This window comes from Euphorbia lathyris, chromosome 6, assembly GCF_963576675.1.
Source record: "Euphorbia lathyris chromosome 6, ddEupLath1.1, whole genome shotgun sequence".
Classification (NCBI taxonomy): domain Eukaryota; kingdom Viridiplantae; phylum Streptophyta; class Magnoliopsida; order Malpighiales; family Euphorbiaceae; genus Euphorbia; species Euphorbia lathyris.
In genome coordinates this window covers 77,304,162-77,315,177 of record NC_088915.1, presented here as the reverse complement: position 1 = coordinate 77,315,177, position 11,016 = coordinate 77,304,162, and the positions used below count along the sequence as shown (strand labels likewise).

The following is an 11,016-nucleotide window of genomic DNA, read 5'->3' as shown; positions in this document are numbered from 1 at the left end:
TGTTTAGAAAATGATTCACTTCCCATTACGTTATATGTGGATGACTTAATTTTGAATTATGCATGTATCTCTATTATTTTTTTATCAAATCATATTAGTCAACCAATTAATCCACTAATTAATTAATCATGAACTCTCACGATTTCAATTGACGTCCATTTTTTTTAACAATTTTAATATATATATATATATATATATATATATATAAAGATTTGAGTATCTTTTAAAAACAAATTCAACTCTAATTATAATAAAAAATCTTTGGAGGCTATCAACAGGATTTCGGATAGACAGGCTGTTTGTCTTAAGAGTCAGATTCTCATTAAAGCCATCTTGAGACTTCGTCCTGCCTTCGATTCTCTTACCTTCTCCCATATTTATAGGGAGCAAAACCGCGTGACGGATCGCTTGGCAGCTGCTGGGCATGGGGGGATGTTAGGTGTTTCTACCCTTTCCGTTCCTCCTTCTTTTCTGTTACCTTCTCTTCTTGAGGATAGGATTGGGGTCAGTCTTCCTAGACTGATCCCGGATTAGGTTTTTGTTTGTTTGTTTTTTTTCTTCCCTTCTTACCAAAAAAAATAAATAAAAAGTATTAAATTTTCTAATTAAATACTTGCACCTTATTCTAAAATTTTAATTAGAATATACACTTAGAAAAAAATAAGGCAACCAATTGACTTATGGAAGGTAGGGGTGTCGGTTTTAATTTTAAGTGTATTTCGGTATTCAGTTCGATTTGAGAAAAAAATGTAAAAAAAAAAACCCGAACTGCACCAAATTACACATTTACATTATATTTTTTATTTTTAACTTAATTCGGTCTGTTCGGTTTAAACCAAACCAAACCGCATATTCCGATTCGGTTTTAATTCGGTTTTACCTATTATTCGGTTATGTGTCGGTGTGAGTTATTTTAATGATTTCGGTATTCAATTTTTTCGGTTCGGTTCGATTTTATACCGATACACACCCATTGGAAGGACTATTATTTTGTTTTTATTTTTTTTTTGCTTAATGGATTATTAATTTATTTATTTATTTTGGTTAACAATGGATTATTAATTTATTAAGAGTTGATTTTTTTCCCCTAATGTCTGAAAACATGATGCCACAAAGTTGCAATTATTGAATAAAAGATGAATCAACCATAAGTTTTTTCTTCTTCTTTTCACTTATTTGGTCCAATTTTCAACCACATGATTCATATTTCATACAAGTAATCATGAAATGAAATAAAGTTATTGAAATAAAAAAAAGATTTCCAAACAAGAATAGTCATTATTTTTTCAATTTTGACTTAAATGTTTAATTTTTAATTTTATATATTGAATAATTAAAAATTAATCAATGTTTTAAATAAAAAAGGATATAAGACTTAAAAATGAAAATTATATATATAAACCGATTGATAATCCCATTGTTTTAAAAAAATCATAAAACTAATTACTTGTAGACTTGAAATAAAATGAATAATATGTACTGCTAATTAAAAAAAAAGTTCAGCTTGAGCTCAAACAGTCTTCGGAACTTGTCGTCCGGCTTTGCCCATTTCGATCTTCCGATTAGCATATTCGGCTTCATCTTCAACATATCTAGACCAAAACCAATGAGATCTCCACACCTGTCCCATTTCTTCAATCGGGATTCCTTTTGTCTCGGGCAAGAAAAAGAACACGAACACCGACATAACGCAAACAAAGAAAGCAAACACCAAGAACAGCCCGAATTTTAAGTGACAAAGCATTGTCAGGAAAATCTGAGCCACCACGAAAGTGAAGAACATGTTGACCGAGACATTCACACTTTGAGCTGCTGATCGGATTTCGAGTGGGAAAATTTCACTTGGCACTAGCCAGCCGAGAGGACCCCAAGACCACGCAAATCCAGCTACGTAGGCACAAATGAAAAGCACCACAACTATTGCGTACCACCTCGGCAAATCTCCCGGAGTCCCATCTACTCCAAATTTAGCTCCGATACATGCTGCTACTATTATCTGCACAAAATTTATTTTCATTAGTATACAGCAACAAACAGTAGATAAATCAAACAGTCTCTAGGTCAATTTAACTCTACAACCCAAATTAAAAGAGATCGTACCTAAATTGGGAAATGAAAAAAGATAGAAACTTTACCTGACAAATCAACATCTGAACACCACCCTCCAAGAAAAGACGTCGTCTCCCCCACTTATCAACACCGTAGATAGAAACGATAGTAGCACCAACATTAACAACACCAGTAATAACAGCAGACATAAGAGCAGCTTTACTTCCGAACCCAATTGTATCAAACAAAACAGGAGCATAAAACATAATCACATTAATCCCAGTCAGTTGTTGAAAAAATGGAATAGCAATAGCCATTGTTAAATGAGGTCTGTATTTCCTCTGCAATAAGTTCCTCCACGGATGTTCTACTTTCATAGATTCTTGACTAGCCATAACTAGATCATCAAATTCTTCGTCAACATCCTCGACTCCACGAACTCTTCTCAATTGGGTTTTAGCCTTTTCATGATCACCACGTTCGATCATTGAGTTTGCTGTGTCAGGAAGGACTAATGATCCAACAGTAATTATTATAGCAGGAACCATTGCTCCTCCTAGACTCAGTCTCCATCCCCATCCGCCGTCGATTTTGGCGAAAAAATAGTTTAGAATGTTCGCGATTAAGATTCCGATTGTGATTGATAATTGGAAACCAATGTTTAGAGCCCCTCTGTATCTGTACGGTGCCATTTCAGATAGGTAGAGCGGCACAGCCTGTAAGTAAGGGAAAATCGTAAATTTCTGAAACAAAAACTCGATTATATAATAGTACAATTTATGAAACAGCAATCTCTCTCAAGGACCACATATTGATGGGATCGATTCAAAAATTCAAATCAGGTGTTGTTTTTAATTAATTGATTGTGAAATCAAACTAAGGAAATTAATTTTTTAAGCAAAGCTGTTGCATCAAGTAGTGAATTTTATACGTCACATAGAGGAAAACAAAATAAAGGGTTAATTTTTATTTTGAATATCACACAAGAAAACGAGTAAAGATTACAACTTTATTGTTTATTTTTTAAAAAAAATGCTGTCATTTCTTATTTTATTAAAAATCACAACTTTGACTGCCAAAGTTATGATTTTTATTCTGTTTTTTTCCCCAATTTTCTCAGTAACCAAACACATTGCAATTTCTTGTCTCAGAAACAAGAGATCTGAAGCAAAACCTGAATTTATATCAAATATAAAAAAAACCCACAAAACAGAAAATAAAAATTCTTAAAATACGATAAATTCTACTATAGACCGAGATCAGGAAAAGCCCAAAATCAGACCAAACATAAAAGTATTAAATTCTACTGTAGACTGAGACCAGTACAAACTCAAAATCAGACCAAACAGAAAAGTACTAAATTCTACTGTAGACTGAGATCAATAGAGACCTGAAATCAGACCGAACAGAAAAGTTTAGGTACCTGATTAGCGAAACCGATACCGAAACCGAGCAAAATTCTTCCGACAATCAACATCCAGACTTTTTGGGCAAGGCCATTTAAAAGTGCTCCGGCAAAGAAGAGAACACCTCCAAAAAGCATGGAAAGTTTCCTCCCGAATTTTCGGGTTACTGTCGAAGCGACAAGCGAAGATAATAAAGCAGCCAAGTAAAGTGACGAAGTGAACATCGTCAGTGTCTGACTGTCGTATTGACAGTACTGATTCGTCGATGCGTCGTCGTTTTTCTGACGGAATACCGACGGAAAAAACTTCTGTAAGAAGGGATCCATGGATGTAACTCCACCTATAAAAAAAGAACCCATATTTAAAAAATTAAAAATACAATCTTGAATATATATACAGAAAAAAGATTCAAACTTTTAATTTTTTTTTTATTACCTGAAATTCCGATGTCGTAACCGAAGATCAGGCCGCCCATGGCTGCGACGATGCATGTTACGAGAACAAAAGGTGTAAGATTCCCCGGATATTCCTTCCCATTAGTGACGGCAATACCGACGGCAGGCATTTTTGGTGTTGGTTTCTTCGCCGGAGTTTCTTGTGTAGAAACGGAAACGAAACGGGTGATTAAAAGAAACAAAGGAAAAGGTGGGACTTTGAAGAGAGCGAGAGAGAAGAGATAGAGATAATTGAGAAGCTTGGTTTAGTGTATTTATAGAAGAATTTTGAACTTCTGCTATTACTTGTAGGATTTAAAATAAGTATAAATCGATTAAATTATTTTAAAAATATAAAGGTATATATCGGTTAAAAATTATTGTGTCCTTTAATTTCAATTTTATTCAATTAATACCCTTTACTTTATAATTCATACATATTAAACTTTTTTTAAGGAATAAGATGTAAAAAAAAAAAACTGGTAATTAAGAGTAGCATCAGCCCTAAGAGTATGTAGAAAGTGCGACAGTATACGATCTCGATGCATAAAAAAAGATTAAATGGATTAATTTTGTTTTTTTATTGAGAATGATTTGCTTGATTATAAGAGTATAATTAGTAATTTTGCTTGAAAAATATTATTTTTACTCAATTTTTGGTAATTAAAATTTTAAATATTTGATTTTTTGCTTTATACAAGAGCATTTCTTTAAAAAAATTGCATGCAACATCTGAAATTTCAGAAGAAGTTTTACTTTTTTTTTTTTTTTAGATAGGAGATTGGACTAATATCCAAATCAATTTTTTACTCATTATCTCTCTAAGGTTTGAATTTGGAACGTCTAACTCTAAACATTAGCTAATTACCGTTAAAGCTAGCCTCGTAGGACATCAAGAGATAATTTTACTTTTAACGTTTAAAATGATACAATTTTAATTCTAATATTGACAAATTGTTACAATTTCAAATATTGTTAAAGATACAAGTATTTCATCCAACATTACACATCAATTATATAAAAATTGATTTAAAAAAAATATGTTTTTCATACTTTAAGAATAGATGTAGAGATACTTTTTTCTTTAAAACATTAAATTTTTTTTTTCATATATATATATATATGTTACTAAAGAATTGTAACATTAAATACATTTTTGTACTTTATATATACTAATATTATAACATTATAAATCGGATTTAGCCATCCGACATTAAAACCAAACGAAACGACGGTCACATTTAAGAAATAGATTAATTAGAAGGAAAGAGTTATATCACCTAATTATAAACTTAATATAATTATTTGCACCAAAAATAAAGTTTTTTTTATTGCATACTCTGGTTTACTCTTTTTCATGGGATAAACTTTTCTTTTTAGGAAACTTTTTCTTAAAAGAACATTTTAGGAAACTTTTTCTTAAAAGGCCTGTTTATGAAACTTTTCATATTTTCCTAGTACATCGTTCACTTAGGATTTCCTAGAGTGAACCTCAGTTTTCCTCAAAAGAAACATCTAAAATACTGTACCAACTTCCTAGACGGTGTACCTTAGGGGAAACCATGTAGTGTACCTCATGGGAAATCATAGTGTACCTCGTGGGAAACCAACTTCCTATAGCGGACATCAGGGGGGACTTAAAGTAAACATATGGGAAATCATGTAGTGTACCTCATGGGAAATCATAGTGTACCTCATGGGAAATCAACTTCCTATAGTGGACATCAGAGGGGGACTTAAAGTAAACATATGGGAAATCATGTAGTGTACCTCATGGAAAATCATAGTATACCTCATGGGAAATCAACTTCCTATAGTGGACATTAGGGGGGACTTAAAGTAAACATAGGAGAAATCATGTAGTGTACCTCATGGGAAATCATAGTGTACCTCATGGGAAATCAACTTCCTATAGTGGACATCAGGGGAACTTAAAGTAAACATAGGGGAACCAAGTGCCAGCTAATATTTTAACGTGTTTTCGTGAGCCAATTAAAAAGCAGGAACAATCAGAAAGTGTACGTATCAATCCATCATGGAAGTTAAAGTGGAGGTTACTCAATGTGGTGGAGAACGTGGATTAGTGGAAGCAAGCAGGAAGTTACCTCCAACATTTATAAATGGAAGGAATCACGATGAAATAAGCCCAATCAACCAACTCAACAAACCCAAGCAAAAACTCTAGCAAATTATCCTTAGACTTCAACATCTTTAGAATTCTCAATTGTTGCTTTAGTTTCAATTTCCAGATCCAAAGTCCATTTATTTCCCGTACAATTTTTATTTTATTTGTTGTTCAACCATTTCTGTAAGGTCGGTATCGTTTTGATAATCGAATCTTTGGAATTTTACGATCTTTTTATTCCATTCAATCGTTTGATAATTAGAAGTTATTTAGGCGCACTCAATTTTATTCCATAGTTCGAGAATACTATAATTCTCTGGCACGCCCGCAATTTTCCACAAAAGAGCCAAACAAAAATTGGCACGCCCAGTAGGACTCAATCATAATGCCGCCGAAGAAAAGTGATAAGAGCAACAAAGATCCTGTAGCAGCCAACTCTAAAGAATAAGAGATTATGGCAACAGGCAATGATCCACATATGATGAAACGAATTGAAGCTAAAAATGTTGTTAATTCCAGAGGACAATCATGGATCTCTGCAGAGATCCAAAGTTCACAATTCTTGCAGAGACATTTCAATTCCATTGAAAAGAATCTGGAAGCTCTAAGGAGCGATATGAATCAGAAGATGGATAAGATACTCCTGAAGCTATCGCAACCAGGGGGCATCAAGAGTGGAGGAAACCATATTCCTCAAGGCTCCTTAGAGTCCAATGAAGGATGTGGTGTGTCCATCGTTGAGAAGTATCAGATTCCACCTTTGAGGGAGGATGTTGTCTCAAAGAAGGCCGCTACTTTTGCAGGCCAAGAAAATTCTAGTAAGTCACATGCTCCTCAATGTTTTGAGAACACTAATCCTACCTCCTATACAGCTTCATATCACGAGGAGGCAGGAGGCCACCATATCATTGGAGAGATGGGGGGCAACTATAGAGGAAATGGAAGAAGCACTGGATTTCCTCATGTGCCTTATGCTCACCAGAAGAATTGACATCCCTCAACAGGTTCCCTCAGGTACTATGGAGGTCATCCGAGAAGTTGTATTGAAACTATATGCTTATGCACTCCGTCAAGTTGGCCACTTTGAGTTTCATAAGCCAAGAAAAAAATGAAGCAGCGATGAGATGTCAAGTCGGCGAGTTGAAGTTGAGGCTGGTGAGAATTCCTCTGATTGAGGAAATGAGATATTAGTATGAAGGTGATACAAAGGCTGACTCCACGACCTATATATTTTGTGTCACCTAAAGAGTTATCATGCAACACTTTTAAAAGCTGACACCACGGCTTTTGAAGAATCAAGCATGAAATTTACGTTCCTCAAATTTATGCTTGAGGGGGGCAATTGTTTGCACCAAAAATAAAGTTTTTTTTTATTGCATACTCTGGTTTACTCTTTTTCATGGGATAAACTTTTCTTTTTAGGAAACTTTTTCTTAAAAGAACATTTAAGGAAACTTTTTCTTAAAAGGCCTGTTTAGGAAACTTTTCATATTTTCCTAGTACATCGTTCACTTAGGATTTCCTAGAGTGAACCTCAGTTTTCCTTAAAAGAAACATCTAAAATACTGTACCAACTTCCTAGACGGTGTACCTTAGGGGAAACCATGTAGTGTACCTCATGGGAAATCATAGTGTACCTCGTGGGAAACCAACTTCCTATAGCGGACATCAGGGGGGACTTAAAGTAAACATATGGGAAATCATGTAGTGTACCTCATGGGAAATCAACTTCCTATAATGGACATCAGAGGGAACTTAAAGTAAACATAGGGGAACCAAGTGCCAGCTAATATTTTAACGTGTTTTCGTGAGCCAATTAAAAAGCAGGAACAATCAGAAAGTGTACGTATCAATCCATCATGGAAGTTAAAGTGGAGGTTACTCAATGTGGTGGAGAACGTGGATTAGTGGAAGCAAGCAGAAAGTTACCTCCAACATTTATAAATGGAAGGAATCACGATGAAATAAGCCCAATCAACCAACTCAACAAATCCAAGCAAAAACTCTAGCAAATTATTCTTAGACTTCAGCATCTTTAGAATTCTCAATTGTTGCTTTAGTTTCAATTTCCAGATCCAAAGTCCATTTATTTCCCGTACAATTTTTATTTTATTTGTTGTTCAACCATTTCTGTAAGGTCGGTATCGTTTTGATAATCGAATCTTTGGAATTTTACGGTCTCTTTATTCCATTCAATCGTTTGATAATTAGAAGTTATTTAGGCACACTCAATTTTATTCCATAGTTCGAGAATACTATAATTCTCTAGTACGTCCGTAATTTTCCACAAAAGAGCCAAATAAAAATTAATATTTTACAGTTTATATCTATTGTTTGTTATTATAGCTATTTAATGTTTGTTGTTGTTAATTCTAATCCAGTACTTTTTAAAAACAAATGTGCACTTAATATTATAAACATTAAGATAATGTTTGATAATTATTTGGAATGAAATATTATAAAATTAAAGTTAAAACTCAATAGTAAAACACGTAAAAGTTTAAGGTTTAAATTATGAATATATATATATATATATTTCTTTCTTTAGAAAAAACATATTTTTTATAATATATAGTACTACTTTTTACATTGACATATTACCGAAATTTAAAAGAAGAAGAAAAGAATCTCGAATTGAACTAGGACAATAATTTAAAGTTCATCCAATCCAACCAACTAACCTCAAGTTGCGGGTCGGACTATGAATAGTCAAACATTATCCAAATATGTAATTACTACTCTCTCTCTCCACTTAATTACAACTCTTTAATTCACTGTAATAATCCTATTAGGAAACCGATTAGGAGTCGGTGTGAAAGCTCCGTTTTCAGATTAGGAAACTGATATTTTACACGTCAGTAATACTCATCATGCTGACTAAGCAAATACGTTGCCTCATCACCTAATTTTTATTTTCTGATAAAAACGTTATGGATAATTGGATAATGGTATGTACATATCATCGAACATAACGTGACTTTCAAGTCCTTTATGCATAAAGTTTTAATACCATGTGAAAGCAATATAACTTTCTTAATTTTAATTTTATCAAATCTGTTTGTTTTGTGATTTTCTTAGGTTGTAATTAATGTTATGTTTTGTTCTTATCCTTATTACTTGGATGTCTGGATCCAACTGTCCAGATTAATTGTAAGAAATTTAAAGTCCCAAATTGGAAATTTAGTGCCCCGTGTTTCCTTTTTCCTTTTTAATTCATAATTTAACATTTATATACAGATAATACATTAAAAAGGTATGGAATTAGAATGTCTATTTATATCTGTATAGATAAGATTGTATATCCTGGTTAAATTAGATTCATGATCCTTAAACTTTGCATTTATTTTCATTATTACTTTTGAACTTCAAAACTGAACATTATAGCTTCTCAAATTTATATTTTTACTAATATAATGATTCTTTTTAAAGTTGGTCACTCCAATAAACCTCACGTTATAGAACGGGCAGAAATGATATTCTGAGTGATTTTAAGTCTTAAATTTTTCTATTTTGGGATTATTTAAATGTTTGGCTTAGAAAAAAAAATGGTTGTTTAGAGAAAAAATATCCAAAATTGTGATTTGAAATATTAAAATCGATGGTTTCATAGAAAATATATTCCAAGCCGAAAGGACCGATTGGAGAGGCAATCTGGGACCTTAAAGCACGCGAGAATCTGTTTTGATAGCATGCCAAGATCAGACTTTTACACAACTTTAATTCATGATTTTTTTTTTATTTTGAGATTGTTATTGGTCATTTTGACGTGATCAATGTTGAAAAAGGTCATTATATTAGTAAAGTGTGAAATTCACGGACTATAATATTTAATATTTGGTTTTGAAGTTTAAAGATTATAATAAAAGTATTGATTATGGATGTAATTTATCCTATATATCCTTGTATCAGATCTGGAATTCGAATTCAACCGTTTCATCATTTCTCATGTGAAAAGACATAATTAATTTAAAAAATATATCGTTTTAGTTTTTTAATTAATTTATTCTTTTTTACATAATGTTTCATATATACCTTATATTATTTTTTAAATTTTTCTGTATTTATATATTTTTTTGAAATATTCTATATTTATATTATAATTAAGCTGTAATAGGTAAAAATATACAGAATTTTAGTATAAAAAGTAAAATTTTAGAAGAGAAATATAAAAGGTAAATAGGTCATTTTAATAATTTAATTAATATTTTATTTTTTAAGCATAATTAATTATTTTTTTATCCTTGTGAACAATTTTAAAGGATATATGTATATAAAAAAAATGGTCAATTTACCTTAAAATATTTTTTTTTGATATTAATTTAAGTCCTAATATACAAATAACCCCTGAACTTATCCAAATGTTGCAACTGCCCCTTCCAACTTTCAATTGTAATAACTTACCCCTTAAACTTGTCCAATTGTAAAACATAACCTTAAATTGGGATTCTTTTTACTCTGTACTTGAAGCAATCGTAAAAACGAGCGCCAAAGTTCTGATTATCATACTCCACGAGCGTTGCAGTTTTTGTATTTCACGTGTTTCTTCAATTGCAGTGCATATCAATAATTTGGGGTTATGTTTTACAATGGGACAAGTTTAAAGAATAAGTTGTTACAATTGAAAATTCAAAGGAGCAGTTGCAATATTTGCACAAATTCAGGAGGTTATTTGTGTATTAAACCTTAATTTAATTCTTCAACTTATTATTTATAGTACAATCAATTAAAAGTTAATGACTTTTTGGTAAGTGTGATCCTATAATGCCCACACGTATTGTTAACTATAAATACTAAATTAAATGACGAAATTTAATAGGGCTAATTACAAATCTAGCCCAATTAAAAGGGTCCATTTACATATCTAACCCACGTTGCTTCAATATCACCAAATTAGACACTTTCATCCACTTAGGACAAGAATACCCATATTTCTATTCGATCCGTTCTTATTCTTCGATCGATTCTTATTCTTCTTTCTTCTTCGATCGAATCTTCTTCTTCG

The 11,016-nt window shown here is 32.2% G+C and overlaps 1 protein-coding gene across 1 annotated transcript; it reads right to left on the bottom strand.

Moving 5' to 3' along the window:
* Window positions 1-1,369: 1,369 nt before the first annotated feature.
* Window positions 1,370-4,150, bottom strand: LOC136232583 (sugar carrier protein C-like). The gene is made up of 4 exons (XM_066021812.1): window positions 3,891-4,150; window positions 3,473-3,795; window positions 2,136-2,765; window positions 1,370-1,996 (listed from the first exon to the last, which is right to left on the bottom strand). Exons 1-4 carry the CDS (start codon window positions 4,018-4,020, stop codon window positions 1,511-1,513), a joined length of 1,569 nt encoding a protein of 522 aa, XP_065877884.1. The 5' UTR covers window positions 4,021-4,150; the 3' UTR covers window positions 1,370-1,510.
* Window positions 4,151-11,016: the final 6,866 nt, after the last annotated feature.

Bases quoted from the DNA above. Each gene is read 5' to 3' on its own strand.
- LOC136232583 (XM_066021812.1), bottom strand. From the start codon at position 4,020: ATGCCTGCCGTCGGTATTGCCGTCACTAATGGGAAGGAATATCCGGGG. The intron at 3,796-3,890 runs GTAATAAAAAAA...CTTTTTTTATAG, and splicing joins TTACGACATCGGAATTTCAG to GTGGAGTTACATCCATGGAT. The intron at 2,766-3,472 runs GTACCTAAACTT...CCTTACTTACAG, and splicing joins GTATCGGTTTCGCTAATCAG to GCTGTGCCGCTCTACCTATC.